The 26,416-nt window shown below is 40.5% G+C and overlaps 1 protein-coding gene across 1 annotated transcript; it reads right to left on the bottom strand.

Annotated features, from left to right (window-relative positions):
• Nucleotides 1-218: 218 nt before the first annotated feature.
• On the bottom strand, nucleotides 219-21,251 carry LOC138305869 (uncharacterized). The gene is made up of 6 exons (XM_069246130.1): nucleotides 21,057-21,251; nucleotides 20,669-20,756; nucleotides 9,030-9,181; nucleotides 1,537-1,646; nucleotides 834-1,004; nucleotides 219-329 (listed from the first exon to the last, which is right to left on the bottom strand). Exons 1-6 carry the CDS (start codon nucleotides 21,244-21,246, stop codon nucleotides 219-221), a joined length of 822 nt encoding a protein of 273 aa, XP_069102231.1. The 5' UTR covers nucleotides 21,247-21,251.
• Nucleotides 21,252-26,416: the final 5,165 nt, after the last annotated feature.

The raw sequence follows: 26,416 nt of genomic DNA, 5'->3' as shown, positions 1-26,416 counted from the left end.
AATAAATGCGACGTTCTGATTAGTAGACTCTTTTCTTCATATTGCTATATTTACATTTTCACTGCAGTCCCACTATGTAACCTTACCAAGCGCAATTGGCAGTCATATAGACAATGAAATTTGATCATAACGAATGATTAATTCATTATAGATGCAAAATCCCTTGGCATGTCCGCAAAAAATTGTAACCAAATGTAAATATAATCATTGAACGTCTTTCAGTTGGTATTCATAGCCAAAATGAATGCCAACTGGACAGAGGCAAATCCAACATGAAGTGCGCTATTTGCCTCTGTCCATTTGGCATTCATTTTGGCTATGGATGTCGACTGAAAGACGTTCAATGCTTAAATGAAGAAAAAATCCGAGGATGGAATCGTACGTTTATACCTATCTTACAAGTAGTATGACAAATTAATTATAAGCATTGATGTAACTATTTTTTAACTTCATCGGGTGATGAAATAAATTTTGTTTGCAAACTTTTGCTACGCGGATTCACGCAGTGAAGTTAAAAAATGGTTACATCAATGCTTAAGTAAAATTAGAAGCTAAATTTTTTACAAAGGTGGTAATGGTGTAAAGTAAGTAACTTTTGTAACTGAAGAAAAATACTTATTCGTCCTGTTTTTGGTAGAGAAAAAATATAATTTATCAGTGGTGGAGAATCTTTAATGGTCACCGGTTGAGTTCTGGTACAAAGATCTGTTAACACTTTGTGTTGCAAAGCCAGCATTGTCATTTGTTCATATAGCAAAATATGGTGCATGAAATATGAACTAAACAATTATCTACTGGAATGATACAACTACTATACAACAAAATTAACATACCGGAACTTTGACCTCGATGCGGAATTCAGGAAGAACATTTATTCTCTCCATCAGATAGGTGACGTGGGCTTTCTTCTTTATCCCGATCATCACTAGATCTTTTTCCTTCATTGCACTGATAAAGAGCGTACTGTCGAAGCCGTGCTTTTTAAACAAGGGGACGTAATCCTGCTGTAAATGTAAAGTAGTTAGAACTATGTAAAGCCTATACACTGCTGAGCTCATTATTGTCCTTAAGCCCACACCTCCCGTCATCGAATCTTCAAATTCAAAACAATAAGTCTTACGATATCAGAGAAAAATAATGATAACAAAACAGAGGATGAACAAGCAGTGAGACTGTACCGGGAACTCAGTATCCGGTATATGTCCTACAGTATCCGATATATGTCCTACATTATCCGATATATGTCCTATTACAGATATTCAGTCAATTAAAATATAAACTATACTTATTTTACATCGATTGTGAATCAAGTTATACGACTTATACAAAATACTTTCGATGTCCGGGTGTAAGCGTGTGAGTTGGATGAAACCAGAGTACCCGGAGAAAACCCTTATGATTGGTTAGGTGGCCTTTGACTTTTTCACGTCCGTGTCGAGGATCAAACTCCGGCCGGCAAAGTGAAAGGCGAGTGGATTAACCACGACACCAACCGATCTTATATTAGCCAACATACAGCATTTATACTAAACTCACCCGGAAGTCCTTATCCAACCATTCCTCTACGGGCTCTGGGGTAACATCTCCCTCAAAGTAGCTCTCTTCTTCTGTGCTCAGTTCCTCCGGCAGAGTATGTGGTGCACCAGCTACAACACAGCAATGTCTAAATGTGGACCAATCAAAACAACTAGACAATGTCTAAATGCGGACCAATCAAAACAACTAGACAATGTCTAAATCTGGACCAATCAAAACAACACAACTAGACAATGTCTAAATGCGGACCAATCAAAACAACTAGACAATGGATAAATGTGGACCAATCAAAACAACTAGACAATGTCTAAATCTGGACCAATCAAAACAACTAGAGAATGTCTAAATGTGGACCAATCAAAACCACTAGACACTGTCTAAATGTGGACCAATCAAAACAACTCGACAATGTCTAAATGTGAACCAATCAAAAAGACACAACTAGAGAATATCTAAATGTGGACCAATCAAAACAACTAGACACTGTCTAAATGTGGACCAATCAAAACAATTCAACAATGTCTAAATGTTGACCAATCAAAACGGCACAACTAGACAATGTCTAAATGCGGACCAATCAAAACAACTAGACAATGGATAAATGTGGACCAATCAAAACAACTAGACACTGTCTAAATGTGGACCAATCAAAACAATTCGACAATGTCTAAATGTGGACCAATCAAAACAACTCGACAATGTCTAAATGTGGACCAATCAAAACAACTCGACAATGTCTAAATGTGGACCAATCAAAACAACTCGACAATGTCTAAATGTGGACCAATCAAAACAACTTGACAATGTCTAAATGTGGACCAATCAAAACGGCACAACTAGACAATGTCTAAATCTGGTCCAAACAGAAGGCAGGAAACATAATTTGTAATATTCACTTCATAAAAAAAAAGTAAAAAAAAATGGATCCTCGCTTTGATGATTCAAATACAATATAAAATGTAATCATAATTGGTTAATTTTTTGGACTAGTGGCAAGAGGTCCCTTTTATATCCAGATGTATACATGGACTAGATATAAAGGTATATACACGGCCTAGATATTCAGATCTATACACGGACTAGTTATTCAGATTTATACACAGACTAGATATTCAGATCTATACACGGACTAGTTATTCAGATCTATACACGGACTAGATATTCAGATCTTTACACGGACTGGATATTCAGATATATACACGGACTAGATATTCAGATCTATACACGGACTAGTTATTCAGATCTATACACGGACTAGATATTCAGACCTATACACGGACTAGATATTCAGGTCTATACACGGACTAGATATTCAGATCTATACACGGACTAGTTATTCAGATCTATACACGGACTAGATATTCAGATCTATACACGGACTAGATATTCAGGTCTATACACGGACTAGATATTCAGATCTATACACGGACTAGTTATTCAGATCTATACACGGACTAGATATTCAGACCTATACACGGACTAGATATTCAGATCTTTACACGGACTAGATATTCAGATATATACACGGACTAGATATTCAGATCTATACACAGACTAGATATTCAGATCTATCTATATACAGACGAGATATTCAGAATATCTATACACAGACCAGATATTCAGATCTATCTATACACAGACGAGATATTCAGATCTATACACGGACTAGATATTAAGATCTATACACGGACTAGATATTCAGATCTATCTATACACGGACTAGATATTCAGATCTATCTATACATGGACTAGATATTCAGATCTATTTATACACGGACTAGATATTCAGATCTATCTATACATGGACTAGATATTCAGATCTATCTAAACATGGACTAGATATTCAGATCTATACACGGACTAGATATTCAAATCTATACACGGACTATATATTCAGATCAATACACGGACTAGATATTCAGATATATACATGGACAAGATATTCAGATCTATACATGGACTAGATATTTAAGTCTATATACGGACTAGTTTTTCAGATATATACACGGACGAGATATTCAGATTTATACACGGACTAGATATTCATATCTATACACGGACTAGATATACAGATATATACACAGACTAGATATTCAGATCTATACACGAACTAGATATTCAGATATATACACGGACTAGATATTCAGATCAATACACGGACTGGATATTCAGATATATACACGGACTAGATATTCAGATCTATACACGGACTAGATATTCAGATCTATCTATACACAGACTAGATATTCAGATCTATCTATACACAGACGAGATATTCAGATCTATACGCGGACTAGATATTCTGATCTATACACAGACTAGATATTCAGACCTATACACGGACTAGATATTCAGGTCTATACACGGACTAGATATTCAGATCTACTACACGGACTAGTTATTCAGATCTATACACGGACTAGATATTCAGACCTATACACAGACTAGATATTCAGATCTTTACACGGACTAGATATTCAGATATATACACGGACTAGATATTCAGATCTATACAAAGACTAGATATTCAGATGTATACACGGACTAGATATTCAGATCTATACACGGACTAGATATTCAGATCTATACACTGACTAGATATTCAGAGCTATACACGGACTAGATATTCAGATCTATACACAGACTAGATATTCAAGTCTAAACAAGGACTTGATATTCAGATCTATTTATACATGGACTAGATATTCAGATCTGTACACGGACTAGATATTCAGATCCATACACGGACTAGATATTCAGATCCATACACGGACTAGATATTCAAATCTATACACGGACTATATATTCAGATCAATACACGGACTAGATATTCAGATTTATACACGGACTAGATATTGATATCTATACACGGCCTAGATATTCAGATATATACATGGACTAGATATTCAGATCTATACACGGACTAGATATTCAGATATATACACGGACTAGATATTCAGATCAATACACGGACTGGATATTCAGATATATACACGGACTAGATATTCAGATCTATACACGGACTAGATATTCAGATCTATCTATACACAGACTAGATATTCAGATCTATCTATACACAGACGAGATATTCAGATCTATACGCGGACTAGATATTCTGATCTATACACTGACTAGATATTCAGAGCTATACACGGACTAGATATTCAGATCAATACACGCACTGGATATTCAAATATATACACAGACTAGATATTCATATCTATACACGGACTAGATATTCAGTTCTACACACAGACTAGATATCCAGATCTATACACGGACTGATATCCAGTTATAAACACGGTCTTGATATCCAGATCTAAACACGGACTAGATATTCAGATTTATACATGGACTAGATATTCAGATCTTTACACGGACTAGATATTCAGATATATACACGAACTAGATATTCAGATCTATATACGGACTAGTTTTTCAGATATATACACGAACTAGATATTCAGATCTTTACACGGACTAGATATTCAGATCTAAACACGGACTAGATATTCAGATCTATACACGGACTAGATATTCAGATTTAGACATGGACTTGATATTCAGATCTTTACACAGACTAGATATTCAGACCTATACACGGACTAGATATTCAGATCTATACACGGACAAGATATTCAGACCTATACATGGACTAGATATTCAGATCTATACACGGACTAGATATTCAGATCTATACACAGACTATTTTTTCAGATATATACACGAACTAGATATTCATATCTCTACACGGACTAGATATTTAGATCTATACACAGACTAGATATTCAGATCTATTTATACACGGACTAGATATTCAGATCTATACACGGAGTAGATATTCATATCTATACACGGACTAGATATATACACAGACTAGATATTCAGATCTATACACGGACTAGATATTCATATTTTTACACGGACTAGATATTTACTTCTATACACGGACTAGGTATTCAGATATATACACGGACTAGATATCCATGTCTAAACACTGACTAGATATTCATGTCTAAACACTGACTAGATATTCAGATCTATTTATACATTGACTAGATATTCAGATCTATACACGGACTAGATATTCAGATCTATACAAAGACTAGATATTCAGAGCTATACACGGACTAGATATTCAGATCTATACACGGACTAGATATTCAGATCTATACACTGACTAGATATTCAGAGCTATACACGGACTAGATATTCAGATATATACACGGACTAGATATTCAAGTCTAAACAAGGACTTGATATTCAGATCTATTTATACATGGACTAGATATTCAGATCTATACACGGACTAGATATTCAGATCTATACACGGACTAGATATTCAGATCCATACACGGACTAGATATTCAGATCTATACACGGACTAGATATTCAGATCTATACACTGACTAGATATTCAGATCTATACACGGACTAGATATTCAAGTCTAAACAAGGACTTGATATTCAGATCTATTTATACATGGACTAGATATTCAGATCTTTACACAAACTAGATATTAAGATCTAAACACGGACTAGGCGATATTCAGATTTATACATAGACTAGATATTCATAGATATTCAGATTTATACACAGACTAGATATTCAGATCTATACACGGACTAGATATTCAGATCTAAACACGGACTAGATATTCAGATCTATACACGGACTAGATATTCAGATCTATACACGGACTAGATATTCAGATCTATACACGGACTAGATATTCAGATCTATACACGGACTAGATATTCAGATCTATACACGGACTAGATTTAGGACTAGATATTCAGATCTATACACGGACTAGATATTCAGATCTATACACACAGGACTAGACTATATTCAGATCTATACATGGACTAGATATTCAGATCTATACACGGACTAGATATTCAGATTTATACACAAACTAGATATTCAGATCTATACACGGACTAGATATTCAGATCTATACACGGACTAGATATTCAGATTTATACATGGACTAGATATTCAGATCTATACACGGACTAGATATTCAGATCTATACACGGACTAGATATTCAGATTTATACACGGACTAGATATTCAGATCTATACATGGACTAGATATTCAGATCTATACACGGACTAGATATTCAGATCTATACACGGACTAGATATTCAGATCTATACATGGACTAGATTTCAGACTATTCAAGACTAGTATTCACAGACTAGATATTCAGATCTATACACAAACTAGATATTCAGATCTATACATGGACTAGATATTCAGATCTAAACACGGACTAGATATTCAGATTATACATGACTAGATATTCAGATCTAAACACGGACTAGATATTCAGATTATATACACGGACTAGATATTCAGATCTATACACGGACTAGATATTCAGATCTATACACGGACTAGATATTCAGATCTATACACGGACTAGATATTCAGATCTATACACGGACTAGATATTCAGATCTATACACGGACTAGATATTCAGATCTATACACGGACTAGATATTCAGATCTATACACATACTAGATATTCAGATCTATACACAGACTAGATATTCAGATCTATACACAAACTAGATATTCAGATCTATACACAGACTAGATATTCAGATCTATACACAGACTAGATATTCAGACCTATACACAAACTAGATATTCAGATGTATACATGGACTAGATATTCAGATCTATACACGGACTAGATATTCAGATCTATACACGGACTAGATATTCAGATCTATACATGGACTAGATATTCAGACTAGATATTCTTTACACGGACTAGATATTGGCAGATATTCATACACGGACTAGATATTCAGTTCTATTCACGGACTAGATATTCAGATCTATACACAGACTAGATATTCAGATCTATCTATACACAGACGAGATATTCAGATTATCTATACACAGACTAGATATTCAGATCTATCTATACACGGACTAGATATTCAGATCTATACACGGACGCGTACATTTATTGGCCACCATCTTCTTTTGACAGGGTTATCGGCTACATTTATTGGCCACCATCTTCTTTTGACAGGGTTATAAGCGTACATTTATTGACCACCATCTTCTTTTGACAGGGTTATCGGCTACATTTATTGGCCACCATCTTCTTTTGACAGGGTTATTAGCATACATTTATTGGCCACCATCTTCTTTTGACAGGGTTATCAGCGTACATTTATTGGCCACCATCTTCTTTTGACAGGGTTATCGGCTTAATTTATTGGCCACCATCTTCTTTTGACAGGGTTATCAGCGTACATTTATTGGCCACCATCTTCTTTTGACAGGGTTATCGGCTTAATTTATTGGCCACCATCTTCTTTTGACAGGGTTATCAGCGTACATTTATTGGCCACCATCTTCTTTTGACAGGGTTATCAGCATACATTTATTGGCCACCATCTTCTTTTGACAGGGTTATCAGCGTACATTTATTGGCCACCATCTTCTTTTGACAGGGTTATCAGCGTACATTTATTGGCCACCATCTTCTTTTGACAGGGTTATCGGCTTAATTTATTGGCCACCATCTTCTTTTGACAGGGTTATCAGCGTACATTTATTGGCCACCATCTTCTTTTGACAGGGTTATCGGCTTAATTTATTGGCCACCATCTTCTTTTGACAGGGTTATCAGCGTACATTTATTGGCCACCATCTTCTTTTGACAGGGTTATCAGCATACATTTATTGGCCACCATCTTCTTTTGACAGGGTTATCAGCGTACATTTATTGGCCACCATCTTCTTTTGACAGGGTTATCAGCGTACATTTATTGGCCACCATCTTCTTTTGACAGGGTTATCGGCTTACATTTATTGGCCACCATCTTCTTTTGACAGGGTTATCAGCGTACATTTATTGGCCACCATCTTCTTTTGACAGGGTTATCGGCTTAATTTATTGGCCACCATCTTCTTTTGACAGGGTTATCAGCGTACATTTATTGGCCACCATCTTCTTTTGACAGGGTTATCAGCATACATTTATTGGCCACCATCTTCTTTTGACAGGGTTATCAGCGTACATTTATTGGCCACCATCTTCTTTTGACAGGGTTATCAGCGTACATTTATTGGCCACCATCTTCTTTTGACAGGGTTATCAGCGTACATTTATTGGCCACCATCTTCTTTTGACAGGGTTATCAGCGTACATTTATTGGCCACCATGTTGTAGCTGACGACGTTAAGATGACGTTAGGGCCCCAACCCCAATACAGTACTAGGATCCTAGGATAGCATAACATCATTTTAACCAATACAAGAGTCTAGTTATATACATGGACTATGTTCTGTCCGTGTATTGTAATATTGAAATATTAATGATTGTGGACTGACTTTTATCTCCAGAAATATTAACATCATCATCCTAGCCAATACACGACATCGCTGGAAATGACAACGCTTTAGTATGCAGTGACGACATATCGATGTTGTTTTCACGGCAAGCTACAATGCTATCTTACCATTCGCCTGTCCGTCTATTTCATCCATGTAGAGTTTTGACTCCCTGTGGCTCTCTGTCAGTCTGTTGTCTGTTACAGATGAATGTCTAGCCCGAGCACCAGTGGAGCCAGTGGGGCCAGGGGCTGGGGACCGCTCCACTCTCTGACAACATCTAAAACCAGAATACATCCTAAATCTCTGGAGGAAGCAAAACAGGAGAACCAGGTTAAAAAATGACAGACCTAAAGCTAGTACTGAACAATAGTCGCACCTGTGTTTCGAAGTCTCTTCATGTGTTTTAGAATGTCCTTCATAATGAATGTTTAATAAATTCATGTCGTTTAGAATGTTATTGATAAAAAATTGTTTAGTATGACAGTCATGTCTCATCACGGTAATCACACCTATGACGTCTGATCACTGTAATCACACCTATGACGTCTGACCACTGTAATCACACCTATGACGTCTGATCACGGTAATCACACCTATGATGTCTGATCACTGTAATCACACCTATGACGTCTGATCACGGTAATCACACCTATGATGTCTGATCACGGTAATCACACCTATGATGTCTGATCACGGTAATCACACCTATGACGTCTGATCACTGTAATCACACCTATGACGTCTGATCACTGTAATCACACCTATGACGTCTGATCACTGTAATCACACCTATGATGTCTAATCACTGTAATCACACCTATACCGTCAGATCACTGTAATCACACCTATGACGCCTGATCACGGTAATCACACCTATGACGTCTGATCACGGTAATCACACCTATGACGTCTGATCACTGTAATCACACCTATGACGTCTGATCACTGTAATCACACCTATGACGTCTGTTCACTGTAATCACACCTATGATGTCTGATCACTGTAATCATACCTATGATGTCTGATCGCTGTAATCAAACCTATGACGTCTGTTCAGTGTAAACACACCTATGACGTCTGATCAGTGTAATCATACCTATGACGTCTGATCATGGTAATCACACATATGACGTCTGATCACGGCAATCACACATATGACGTCTGATCATGGTAATCACAACTATGACGTCTGATCACTGTAATCACAACTATGACGTCTGATCACTGTAATCACACCTATGATGTCTGATCACGGTAATCACACCTATGATGTCTGATCATGGTAATCACACCTATAACGTCTGATCATGGTAATCACACCTATGACGTGTGATCATGGTAATCACACCTATGACGTCTGATCATGGAAATCACACCTATGACGTCTGATCACTGTAATCACACCTATGACGTCTGATCACGGTAATCACACCTATGACGTCTGATCACGGTAATCACACCTATGACGTCTGATCACTGTAATCACACCTATGACGTCTGATCACTGTAATCACACCTATAACGTCTGATCACGGTAATCACACCTAGACGTCTGATCACGTAATCACACTATGACGTCTGATCACGGTAATCACACCTATGACGTCTGATCACGGTAATCACACCTATGACGTCTGATCACTGTAATCACACCTATGACGTCTGATCACGGTAATCACACCTATGACGTCTGATCACGGTAATCACACCTATGACGTCTGATCACGGTAATCACATCTATGACGTCTGATCACTGTAATCACACCTATGACGTCTGATCACTGTAATCACACCTATGATGTCTGATCACTGTAATCACACCTATGATGTCTGATCACTGTAATCACACCTATGATGTCTGATCACTGTAATCACACCTATGACGTCTGATCACGGTAATCACACCTATGACGTCTGATCACTGTAATCACACCTATGACGTCTGATCACTGTAATCACACCTATGACGTCTGATCACTGTAATCACACCTATGACGTCTGATCACTGTAATCACACCTATGACGTCTGATCACTGTAATCACACCTATGACGTCTGATCACTGTAATCACACCTATGACGTCTGATCACTGTAATCACACCTATGACGTCTGATCACTGTAATCACACCTATGACGTCTGATCACTGTAATCACACCTATGACGTCTGATCACGGTAATCACACCTATGACGTCTGATCACTGTAATCACACCTATGACGTCTGATCACTGTAATCACACCTATGACGTCTGATCACTGTAATCACACCTATGACGTCTGATCACTGTAATCACACCTATGACGTCTGATCACTGTAATCACACCTATGACGTCTGATCACTGTAATCACACCTATGACGTCTGATCACTGTAATCACACCTATGACGTCTGATCACTGTAATCACACCTATGACGTCTGATCACTGTAATCACACCTATGACGTCTGATCACTGTAATCACACCTATGACGTCTGATCACGGTAATCACACCTATGACGTCTGATCACTGTAATCACACCTATGACGTCTGATCACGGTAATCACACCTATGACGTCTGATCACGGTAATCACACCTATGACGTCTGATCACGGTAATCACACCTATGAGTCTGATCACTGTAATCACACCTATGACGTCTGATCACTGTAATCACACCTATGACGTCTGATCACGGTAATCACACCTATGATGTCTGATCACTGTAATCACACCTATGACGTCTGATCACTGTAATCACACCTATGATGTCTGATCACGATAATCACACCTATGACGTCTGATCACGGTAATCACACCTATGACGTCTGATCACGTAATCACACCTATGACGTCTGATCACGGTAATCACACCTATGACGTCTGATCACGGTAATCACACCTATGACGTCTGATCACGGTAATCACACCTATGACGTCTGATCACGGTAATCACACCTATGACGTCTGATCACGGTAATCACACCTATGACGTCTGATCACGGTAATCACACCTATGACGTCTGATCACTGTAATCACACCTATGACGTCTGATCACTGTAATCACACCTATGACGTCTGATCACGTAATCACACCTATGACGTGATGACGTAATCACACCTATGACGTCTGATCACGGTAATCACACCTATGACGTCTGATCACGATAATCACACCTATGACGTCTGATCACGGTAATCACACCTATGACGTCTGATCACGGTAATCACACCTATGACGTCTGATCACTGTAATCACACCTATGACGTCTGATCACGGTAATCACACCTATGACGTCTGATCACGGTAATCACACCTATGACGTCTGATCACAGTAATCACACCTATGACGTCTGATCACTGTAATCACACCTATGACGTCTGATCACTGTTAATCACACACCTATGACGTCTGATCACTGTAATCACACCTATGACGTCTGATCACGGTAATCACACCTATGACGTCTGATCACGGTAATCACACCTATGACGTCTGATCACGGTAATCACACCTATGACGTCTGATCACGATAATCACACCTATGACGTCTGATCACTGTAATCACACCTATGACGTCTGATCACGGTAATCACACCTATGACGTCTGATCACTGTAATCACACCTATGACGTCTGATCACGGTAATCACACCTATGACGTCTGATCACGGTAATCACACCTATGACGTCTGATCACTGTAATCACACCTATGACGTCTGATCACTGTAATCACACCTATGACGTCTGATCACGGTAATCACACCTATGACGTCTGATCACGGTAATCACACCTATGACGTCTGATCACGGTAATCACACCTATGACGTCTGATCACTGTAATCACACCTATGACGTCTGATCACGGTAATCACACCTATGACGTCTGATCACGGTAATCACACCTATGACGTCTGATCACTGTAATCACACCTATGACGTCTGATCACTGTAATCACACCTATGACGTCTGATCACGGTAATCACACCTATGACGTCTGATCACTGTAATCACACCTATGACGTCTGATCACGGTAATCACACCTATGACGTCTGATCACGGTAATCACACCTATGACGTCTGATCACTGTAATCACACCTATGACGTCTGATCACTGTAATCACACCTATGACGTCTGATCACGGTAATCACACCTATGACGTCTGATCACGGTAATCACACCTATGACGTCTGATCACTGTAATCACACCTATGACGTCTGATCACGTAATCACACCTATGACGTCTCTGATCACGGTAATCACACCTATGACGTCTGATCACGGTAATCACACCTATGACGTCTGATCACGTAATCACACTATGACGTCTGATCACTGTAATCACACCTATGACGTCTGATCACGTAATCACACCTATGACGTCTGATCACTGTAATCACACCTATGACGTCTGATCACTGTAATCACACCTATGACGTCTGATCACTGTAATCACACCTATGACGTCTGATCACTGTAATCACACCTATGACGTCTGATCACGGTAATCACACCTATGACGTCTGATCACTGTAATCACACCTATGACGTCTGATCACTGTAATCACACCTATGACGTCTGATCACTGGTAATCACACCTATATCTGATCATGTAATCACACCTATGACGTCTGATCACGGTAATCACACCTATGACGTCTGATCACTGTAATCACACCTATGACGTCTGATCACTGGTAATCACACACCTATGACGTCTGATCACGGTAATCACACCTATGACGTCTGATCACGGTAATCACACCTATGACGTCTGATCACGGTAATCACACCTATGACGTCTGATCACTGTAATCACACCTATGACGTCTGATCACTGTAATCACACCTATGACGTCTGATCACTGTAATCACACCTATGACGTCTGATCACTGTAATCACACCTATGACGTCTGATCACTGTAATCACACCTATGACGTCTGATCACGGTAATCACACCTATGACGTCTGATCACTGTAATCACACCTATGACGTCTGATCATGGTAATCACACCTATGACATCTGATCACTGTAATCACACCTATGACGTCTGATCACTGTAATCACACCTATGACGTCTGATCACGGTAATCACACCTATGACGTCTGATCACGGTAATCACACCTATGACGTCTGATCACGGTAATCACACCTATGACGTCTGATCACGGTAATCACATCCATGACGTCTGATCATTATAATCACACCTATGACGTCTGATCACTGTAATCACACCTATGACGTCTGATCACGGTAATCACACCTATGACGTCTGATCACTGTAATCACACCTATGACGTCTGATCACTGTAATCACACCTATGACGTCTGATCACGGTAATCACACCTATGACGTCTGATCACTGTAATCACACCTATGACGTCTGATCACTGTAATCACACCTATGACGTCTGATCACGGTAATCACACCTATGACGTCTGATCACGGTAATCACACCTATGACGTCTGATCACTGTAATCACACCTATGACGTCTGATCACTGGTAATCACACCTATGACGTCTGATCACTGTAATCACACCTATGACGTCTGATCACGGTAATCACACCTATGACGTCTGATCACTGTAATCACACCTATGACGTCTGATCACTGTAATCACACCTATTGACGTCTGATCACGGTAATCACACCTATGACGTCTGATCACTGTAATCACACCTATGACGTCTGATCACTGTAATCACACCTATGACGTCTGATCACGGTAATCACACCTATGACGTCTGATCACTGTAATCACACCTATGACGTCTGATCACGGTAATCACACCTATGACGTCTGATCACTGTAATCACACCTATGACGTCTGACACACTGTAATCACACACCATATGACGTCTGATCACTGTAATCACACCTATGACGTCTGATCACGGTAATCACACCTATGACGTCTGATCACTGTAATCACACCTATGACGTCTGATCACGGTAATCACACCTATGACGTCTGATCACTGTAATCACACCTATGACGTCTGATCACTGTAATCACACCTATGATGTCTGATCACTGTAATCACACCTATGACGTCTGATCACTGTAATCACACCTATGACGTCTGATCACGGTAATCACACCTATGACGTCTGATCACTGTAATCACACCTATGACGTCTGATCACGTAATCACACCTATGACGTCTGATCACTGTAATCACACCTATGACGTCTGATCACGGTAATCACACCTATGACGTCTGATCACGGTAATCACACCTATGACGTCTGATCACTGTAATCACACACCTATGACGTCTGATCACGGTAATCACACCTATGACGTCTGATCACTGTAATCACACCTATGATGTCTGATCACGGTAATCACACCTATGACGTCTGATCACGGTAATCACACCTATGACGTCTGATCACTGTAATAACACCTATGACGTCTGATCATGGTAATCACACCTATGACATCTGATCACTGTAATCACACCTATGACGTCTGATCACTGTAATCACACCTATGACGTCTGATCACGGTAATCACACCTATGACGTCTGATCACGGTAATCACACCTATGACGTCTGATCACTGTAATCACACCTATGACGTCTGATCACGGTAATCACACCTATGACGTCTGATCACTGTAATCACACCTATGACGTCTGATCACGGTAATCACACCTATGACGTCTGATCACGGTAATCACACCTATGACGTCTGATCACTGTAATCACACCTATGACGTCTGATCACGGTAATCACACCTATGACGTCTGATCACTGTAATCACACCTATGACGTCTGATCACTGTAATCACACCTATGACGTCTGATCACTGTAATCACACCTATGACGTCTGATCACTGTAATCACACCTATGACGTCTGATCACTGTAATCACACCTATGACGTCTGATCACTGTAATCACACCTATGACGTCTGATCACTGTAATCACACCTATGACGTCTGATCACGGTAATCACACCTATGACGTCTGATCACGGTAATCACACCTATGACGTCTGATCACGGTAATCACACCTATGACGTCTGATCACGTAATCACACCTATGACGTCTGATCACTGTAATCACACCTATTACTTCTGATCATGGTAATCACACCTATGACGTCTGATCACGTAATCACACCTATGACGTCTGATCACTGTAATCACACCTATGACGTCTGATCACGTAATCACACCTATGACGTCTGATCACGGTAATCACACCTATGACGTCTGATCACGGTAATCACACCTATGACGTCTGATCACTGTAATCACACATATGATGTCTGATCACGGTAATCACACCTATGACGTCTGATCACTGGTAATCACACTACGTCTGATCACTGTACACACCTATGATGTCTGATCACTGTAATCACACCTATGACGTCTGATCACGGTAATCACACCTATGACGTCTGATCACGGTAATCACACCTATGACGTTTGATCACGGTAATCATACCTATGATTTCTGATCACGGTAATCACACCTATGACGTCTGATCACTGTAATCACACCTATGACGTCTGATCACTGTAATCACACCTATGGACGTCTGATCACGGTAATCACACCTATGACGTCTGATCACGGTAATCACACCTATGACGTCTGATCACTGGTAATCACACCTATGACGTCTGATCACGGTAATCAAAACCTATGACGTCTGATCACGGTAATCACACCTATGACGTCTGATCACTGTAATCACACCTATGACGTCTGATCACTGTAATCACACCTATGACGTCTGATCACTGTAATCACACCTATGACGTCTGATCACTGTAATCACACCTATGACGTCTGATCACGGTAATCACACCTATGACGTCTGATCACTGTAATCACACCTATGACGTCTGATCACGTAATCACACCTATGACGTCTGATCACGGTAATCACACCTATGACGTCTGATCACGGTAATCACACCTATGACGTCTGATCACGGTAATCACACCTATGACGTCTGATCACGGTAATCACACCTATGACGTCTGATCACGGTAATCACACCTATGACGTCTGATCACGGTAATCACACCTATGACGTCTGATCACGGTAATCACACCTATGACGTCTGATCACGGTAATCACACCTATGACGTCTGATCACGGTAATCACACCTATGACGTCTGATCACTGTAATCACACCTATGACGTCTGATCACGGTAATCACACCTATGACGTCTGATCACGGTAATCACACCTATGACGTCTGATCACGGTAATCACACCTATGACGTCTGATCACGGTAATCACACCTATGACGTCTGATCACTGTAATCACACCTATGATGTCTGATCACGGTAATCACACCTATGACGTCTGATCACTGTAATCACACCTATGACGTCTGATCACTGTAATCACACCTATGATGTCTGATCACTGTAATCACACCTATGACGTCTGATCACTGTAATCACACCTATGACGTCTGATCACGGTAATCACACCTATGACGTCTGATCACGGTAATCACACCTATGACGTCTGATCACGGTAATCACACCTATGACGTCTGATCACGGTAATCACACCTATGACGTCTGATCACTGTAATCACACCTATGACGTCTGATCACGGTAATATGATCATCACTGTAATCACACCTATGACGTCTGATCACGGTAATCACACCTATGACGTCTGATCACGGTAATCACACCTATGACGTCTGATCACTGTAATCACACCTATGACGTCTGATCACGGTAATCACACCTATGACGTCTGATCACGGTAATCACACCTATGACGTCTGATGACGGTAATCACACCTATGACGTCTGATCACGGTAATCACACCTATGACGTCTGATGACGATAATCACACCTATGACGTCTGATCACGGTAATCACACCTATGACGTAGCTGATCACGGTAATCACACCTATGACGTCTGATCACTGTAATCACACTATGATGTCTGATCACTGTAATCACACCTATGATGTCTGATCACGGTAATCACACCTATGACGTCTGATCACTACCGGTAATAACACCTATGACGTCTGATCACTGTAATCACATCTTTGATGTCTGATCACGGTAATCACACCTATGACGTCTGATCACGGTAATCACACCTATGACGTCTGATCACGGTAATCACACCTATGACGTCTGATCACGGTAATCACACCTATGACGTCTGATCACGGTAATCACACCTATGACGTCTGATCACGGTAATCACACCTATGACGTCTGATCACTGTAATCACACCTATGACGTCTGATCACGGTAATCACACCTATGACGTCTGATCACTGTAATCACACCTATGACGTCTGATCACGGTAATCACACCTATGACGTCTGATCACGGTAATCACACCTATGACGTCTGATCACGGTAATCACACCTATGACGTCTGATCACGGTAATCACACCTATGACGTCTGATCACTCGGTAATCACACCTATGACTGTCTGATCACGGTAATCACACCTATGACTCTGATCACTGTAATCACACCTATGACGTCTGATCAAATGTAATCACACCTATGACGTCTGATCACGGTAATCACACCTATGACGTCTGATCACGGTAATCACACCTATGACGTCTGATCACGGTAATCACACCTATGATGTCTGATCACGGTAATCACACCTATGACGTCTGATCACGGTGTAATCACACCTATGATGTCTGATCACGGTAATCACACCTATGATGTCTGATCACTGTAATCACACCTATGACGTCTGATCACGGTAATCACACCTATGACGTCTGATCACTGTAATCACACCTATGATGTCTGATCACTGTAATCACACCTATGACGACTGTCTGATCACGGTAATCACACCTATGACGTCTGATCACGGTAATCACACCTATGACGTCTGATCACTGTAATCACACCTATGACGTCTGATCACGGTAATCACACCTATGACGTGTCTGATCACGGTAATCACACCTATGACGTCTGATCACTGTAATCACACCTATGACGTCTGATCACTGTAATCACACCTATGACGTCTGATCACGGTAATCACACCTATGACGTCTGATCACTGGTAATCACACCTATGACGTCTGATCACGGTAATCACACCTATGACGTCTGATCACGGTAATCACACCTATGACGTCTGATCACGGTAATCACACCTATGACGTCTGATCACTGTAATCACACCTATGACGTCTGATCACGGTAATCACACCTATGACGTCTGATCACGGGTAATCACACCTATGACGTCTGATCACTGTAATCACACCTATGACGTCTGATCACGGTAATCACACCTATGACGTCTGATCACTGTAATCACACCTATGATGTCTGATCACTGTAATCACACCTATGACGTCTGATCACGGTAATCACACACCTATGACGTCTGATCACTGTAATCACACCTATGACGTCTGATCACTGTAATCACACCTATGACGTCTGATCACGGTAATCACACCTATGACGTCTGATCACGGTAATCACACCTATGACGTTTGATCACGGTAATCATACCTATGATTTCTGATCACGGTAATCACACCTATGACGTCTGATCACTGTAATCACACCTATGACGTCTGATCACTGGTAATCACACCTATGACGTTCTGATCACTGTAATCACACCTATGACGTCTGATCACTGTAATCACACCTATGACGTCTGATCACTGTAATCACACCCTATGACGTCTGATCACGGTAATCACACCTATGACGTTGCTGATCCGGTAATCACACCTATGACGTCTGATCACTGTAATCACACCTATGACGTCTGATCACTGTAATCACACCTATGACGTCTGATCACTGTAATCACACCTATGACGTCTGATCACTGTAATCACACCTATGACGTCTGATCACTGTAATCACACCTATGACGTCTGATCACTGTAATCACACCTATGACGTCTGATCACTGTAATCACACCTATGACGTCTGATCATGGTAATCACACCTATGACGTCTGATCACTGTAATCACACCTATGACGTCTGATCACTGTAATCACACCTATGACGTCTGATCACTGTAATCACACCTATGACGTCCTGATCACTGTAATCACACGTATGACTGTCTGATCACTGTAATCACACCTATGACGTCTGATCACACCTGTACGTCTGATCACACAAACCTATGACGTCTGATCACTGTAATCACACCTATGACGTCTGATCATGGGGTATCACACCTATGACGTCTTATCACAGTAAACCTTATGACGTCTGATCACGGTAATCACACCTATGACGTCTGATCACTGTAATCACACCTATGACGTCTGATCAACTGTAATCACACCTATGACGTCTGATCACTGTAATCACACCTATGACGTCTTATCACTGTAATCACACCTATGACGTCTGATCATGGTAATCACACCTATGACGTCTTATCACTGTAATCACACCTATGACGTCTGATCACGGTAATCACACCTATGACTTTTGATCACTGTAATCACACCTATGACGTCTGATCACGGTAATCACACCTATGACGTCTGATCACGGTAATCACACCTATGTCTGATCACGGTTATCACACCTATGACGTCTGTTCACTTTAATCATACCTATGACGTCTGTTCACTTTAATCATACCTATGATGTCTGATCATGGTTATCACACCTATGATGTGTTTGATTAATTTATAAATTTACAGCTGATTTTACAAGCAACATTTGATCATGTTCGATATGATTTCATACTGATGCACACTTACGTGAAGAGTTTTTGGATTGTCTCCCCTGCGATCTCATACCAGGGTCTTGTATCTTTGACAACCGACTTGATCTTCTCCTCTCGTGTACCTAAAAGTAATAAAACAAAGTCTTATTTTTTCATAATTTAGAAGAATTTTGAAAACGATTCGAAACTTTTTGATAAAAAATCATATTAATATTGAACATCGCTAGGAGGTCTCATTTAGTCAAACAAACCGAAGTTAATTAACCGACATTGTAACGTCCTTGCCGAAAATGTCATGTGACTGCCGTTATTACGTAACGTCTGTCCTAACTCTTCCGAGAACGGTACTATCAAAATGCCGTTTCATTAAACAAATCTATCATAATCATGGAAAACACCCAGTCTGTTAAATTATCACTTACCCCATGATCTGTCAGTGATGTTGCACACACTGTATATGTTAAGGATGAGGTATCCCGAAGGTAAACACATCAGATACCAGAAACCATGGATAAGGCACGTGAACTCCCGAAGGTGAAGAACCCCGGCGGTGAAAAATATTCCGATTAGACTTCCCAGGTAAAGAGTTGTCAGAGAAATCGGGATGTCCATACTGACATCTGTATAAAAAGTTATCATAAAATACAAAGTATAAAACGGGCGAGTCCATAGTCGGTATAAAAGGGGAAATTATCATAAAATACAAAGTATAAAACGGGCGAGTCCATAGTCGGTATATAAAAGGGGAAATTATCATAAAATACAAAGTATAAAACGGGCGAGTCCATAGTCGGTATATAAAAGGGGAAATTATCATAAAATACAAAGTATAAAACTGGTGAGTCCATAGTCGGTATAAAAGGGAAAAGTTATCATAAAATACAAAGTATAAAACGGGCGAGTCCATAGTCGGTATAAAAGGGAAAAGTTATCATAAAATACAAAGTATAAAACGGGCGAGTCCATAGTCGGTATATAAAAGGGGAAATTATCATAAAATACAAAGTATAAAACTGGTGAGTCCATAGTCGGTATAAAAGGGAAAAGTTATCATAAAATACAAAGTATAAAACGGGCGAGTCCATAGTCGGTATAAAAGGGAAAAGTTATCATAAAATACAAAGTATAAAACGGGCGAGTCCATAGTCGGTATATAAAAGGGGAAATTATCATAAAATACAAAGTATAAAACGGGCGAGTCCATAGTCGGTATATAAAAGGGGAAATTATCATAAAATACAAAGTATAAAACGGGCGAGTCCATAGTCGGTATAAAAAAGGGGAAATTATCATAAAATACAAAGTATAAAACTGGTGAGTCCATAGTCGGTATAAAAGGGAAAAGTTATCATAAAATACAAAGTATAAAACGGGCGAGTCCATAGTCGGTATATAAAAGGGGAAATTATCATAAAATACAAAGTATAAAATGGGCGAGTCCATAGTCGGTATATAAAAGGGGAAATTATCATAAAATACAAAGTATAAAACGGGCGAGTCCGAGGGCGATCACCCATTGAAAAAATATCAAAGTGGAATGTCGTAGCGTATCGGAAACCATTCTGGAATTCAAAGCTAGTCTCGCATTCCCCAGACTCTCGCCGCTGAACAAGAGTCTGGTCTGGTTCGTGTTAGACTGGTTTCCTTCCCTTAATTCTCTACTCGCTCCGCTCACAAGGGACCTCAGTGAAGCGTATGCAAGGGAGGTAACTGAGGCGGGAACCAGTCCACCAATCTCTCCCAGAGTTCATTGCGGTTCCCACAGACCACAATGCACTCCTGAAGCAATCTCCTTACAATTTCTAATCTTTCGCAGGGTTCATTGCGGTCCCCACATTCACTTTGAAATATTAATGGATCAAGTGGCAGTAATATGTTTACGAGAAACGGCCTAGCAAAATTTCAAGATTTATGAAAAACGTATTTCGTACGCATACTAAATTCTTTCTTTTGGCACGGTTTTCAAAAGTAATGGACATATCTGAAGTTAATTTTACACAAAGAATTAACAAGTAAAATATATAGAATGTCAGTCCACATGAAAAAATATTATCAACTTATAGACCATGTGAGTGCGTACACCAGGCCCCCCAGTAAATAACACAAACTAAAGAGTAACATAGTCACACTACTTATATAGACCAAAAATACACCAGGCCCCGCTGTATAACACAAACTATGGTAGACGTCACACCCACACTTATAGACCCACACTGTACACCCAGACCCCCTGTATATAACACAACTACTATTGACCCGTAGTCACACAAACTTAGTAGACCACGTACACCAGAGCCCCCTGTATAACACAAACTATGGTAGTCACACTACTTATATACCACGTACACCAGACCCCAAGTGGCCCCTATAACACAACACTATGGTAGTCACACTACTTATAGACCACGTAACACCAGACCCCCTGTATAACACAAACTATGGTAGTCACACTACTTATAGACTACGTACACCAAGACCCCCTGTATAACACAAACTATGTGTAGTCCACTACTTAGTACCAGGCGTGGTATAGTCACACTATAGTCACTTATAGACCAGGACCCCCTGTATTATCACAAACTATGTACCACCACCATGGAAGTCCCCCCACGGTACACCAGGTAGTCACACAAACTTATAAACACAAACTATGTTAGTCACACTACTTATAGACCAGCGTACACCAGGCCCCCTGTATAACACAAACTATGGTAGTCACACTACTTATAGTAGCGTACACCACCCCCTGTATAACACAAACTATGGTAGTCCACACTACGTATAGACCACAACACACCAGGCCCCCTGTATAACACAAACTATGGTAGTCACACTACTTATAGACCAAGCGTACACCAGGCCCCCTGTATAACACAAACTATGGTAGTCACACTACTTATAGACCAAGTACACCAGGCCCCCTGTATAACACAAACTATGGTAGTCACACTACGGTATAGACCACATACACCAGGCCCCCTGTATAACACAAACTATGGTAGTCACACTACTTATAGACCACGTACACCAGGCCCCCTGTATAACACAAACTATGGTAGTCACACTACGTATAGACGCACATACACCAGGCCCTACTGTATAACACAAACAATGGTAGTCACACTACGTATAGACCACGGGTACACCAGGCCCACTGTATAACACAAACTATGGTAGTCACACTACTTATAGACCACGTACACCAGGCCCCCTGTATAACACAAACTATGGTAGTCACACTACTTATAGACCACGTACACCAGGCCCCCTGTATAACACAAACTATGGTAGTCACACTACTTATAGACCACGTACACCAGGCCCCCTGTATAACACAAACTATGGTAGTCACACTACTTATAGACCACGTACACCAGGCCCCCTGTATAACACAAACTATGGTAGTCACACTACTTATAGACCACGTACACCAGGCCCCCTGTATAACACAAAAACTATGGTAGTCACACTACTTATAGACCACGTACACCAGGCCCCCTGTATAACACAAACTATGGTAGTCACACTACTTATAGACCACGTACACCAGGCCCCCTGTATAACACAAACTATGGTAGTCACACTACTTATAGACCACGTACACCAGACCCCCTGTATAACACAAACTATGGTAGTCACACTACTTATAGACCACGTACACCAGGCCCCCTGTATAACACAAACTATGGTAGTCACACTACTTATAGACCACGTACACCAGACCCCCTGTATAACACAAACTATGGTAGTCACACTACTTATAGACCACGAACACCAGGCCCCCCTGTATAACACAAACTATGGAGTAGTCACACTACTTATAGACCACGTACACCAGGCCCCATTTATAACAAACAATGGTAGATCACACTACTTATAGACCACGTACAGGCACCCCTGTATAACACAAACCACACAACATATAGACCAGGCGTACACTACGGCCCGCCTGTATCACACAAACTATGGTATCACAACAACTTATAGACCAACGTACACCAGACCCCCTGTAAAACACAAACTATGTTAGTCACACTACTTATAGACCACGTACACCAGTACCCCTGACTAACACAAACTATCGGTATCACACTACGTATAATAGGACCACGTTACACCAGAACCCCCTGTATAACACAAACTATGGTAGTCACACTACTTATAGACCACGTACACCAGACCCCCTGTATAACACAAACTATGGTTAGTCACACTACTTATAGACCACGTACACCAGACACCCACCTGTATAACACAAACTATGGTAGTCACACTACATATAGACCACGTACACAAGGCCCACCTTTATAACACAAACTATGGTAGTCACACTACTTTATAGACCACGTACACCAGGCCCCCTGTATAACACAAACTATGGTAGTCACACTACTTATAGACCACGTACACCAGACCCCCTGTATAACACAAACTATGGTAGTCACACTACTTATAGACCACGTACACCAGACCCCCTGTATAACACAAACTATGGTAGTCACACTACTTATAGACCACGTACACCAGACCCCCTGTATAACACAAACTATGGTAGTCACACTACTTATAGACCACGTACACCAGTATAACACAAACTATGGTAGTCACACTACTTATAGACCACGTACACCAGACCCCCTGTATAACACAAACTATGGTAGTCACACTACTTATAGACCACGTACACCAGGCACAAACTATGGTAGTCACACTACTTATATAGACACAAACCTATGGTAGTCCTGTATACACTAACTATGGTAGTCACACTACTTATAGACCACGTACACCAGACCCCCTGTATAACACAAACTATGGTAGTCACACTACTTATAGACCACGTACACCAGACCCCCTGTATAACACAAACTATGGTAGTACACACTACTTATAGACCACGTTACACCAGACCCCCCTGTATAACACAAACTATTGTGTTAGTCACACACTACTTATAGACCACGTACACCAGACCCCCTGTATAACACAAACTATGGTAGTCACACCCCTACTAAACTTATAGTCACACTACTTATAGACCACGTACACCAGACCCCCTGTATAACACAAACTATGGTAGTCACACTACTTATAGACCACGTACACCAGACCCCCTGTATAACACAAACTATGGTAGTCACACTACTTATAGACCACGTACACCAGACCCCCTGTATAACACAAACTATGGTAGTCACACTACTTATAGACCACATCCCCCTGTATAACACAACTTATAGACCACGTACACCAGACCCCCTGTATAACACAAACTATGGTAGTCACACTACTTATAGACCACGTACACCAGACCCCTGTATAACACAAACTATGGTAGTCCACCTTATAGACCACGTGACCCCCTGTATAACACAAACTATGGTAGCGTCACACTACTTATAGACCATGGTAGTAGTCACTACTACTTATAGACCACGTACACCAGACCCCCTGTATAACACAAACTATGGTAGTCACACTACTTATAGACCACGTACACCAGTACCCCTGTATAACACAAACTATGGTAGTCACACTACTTATAGACCACGTACACCAGACCCCCTGTATAACACAAACTATGGTAGTCACACTACTTATAGACCACGTACACCAGACCCCCTGTATAACACAAACTATGGTAGTCACACTACTTATAGACCACGTACACCAGGCCCCCTGTAGTCACACTACTTATAGACCACGTACACCAGACCCCCTGTATAACACAAACTATGGTAGTCACACTACTTATAGACCACGTACACCAGACCCCCTGTAT

This window comes from Argopecten irradians, chromosome 13 (genome assembly GCF_041381155.1).
Source record: "Argopecten irradians isolate NY chromosome 13, Ai_NY, whole genome shotgun sequence".
Taxonomy (NCBI): Eukaryota; Metazoa; Mollusca; class Bivalvia; order Pectinida; family Pectinidae; genus Argopecten; species Argopecten irradians.
The sequence above is the reverse complement of the archived record's forward strand: the minus strand, read 5'-3'. Positions and strand labels throughout refer to the sequence as shown.

Coding starts and splice junctions, on each gene's coding strand:
- LOC138305869 (XM_069246130.1), bottom strand. CDS start 21,246: ATGGACATCCCGATTTCTCTGACAACTCTTTACCTGGGAAGTCTAATC. Junction 9,182..20,668: donor ACAATCCAAAAACTCTTCAC/GTAAGTGTGCAT, acceptor TTCTGGTTTTAG/ATGTTGTCAGAGAGTGGAGC. Junction 1,005..1,536: donor GGTTGGATAAGGACTTCCGG/GTGAGTTTAGTA, acceptor TTACATTTACAG/CAGGATTACGTCCCCTTGTT.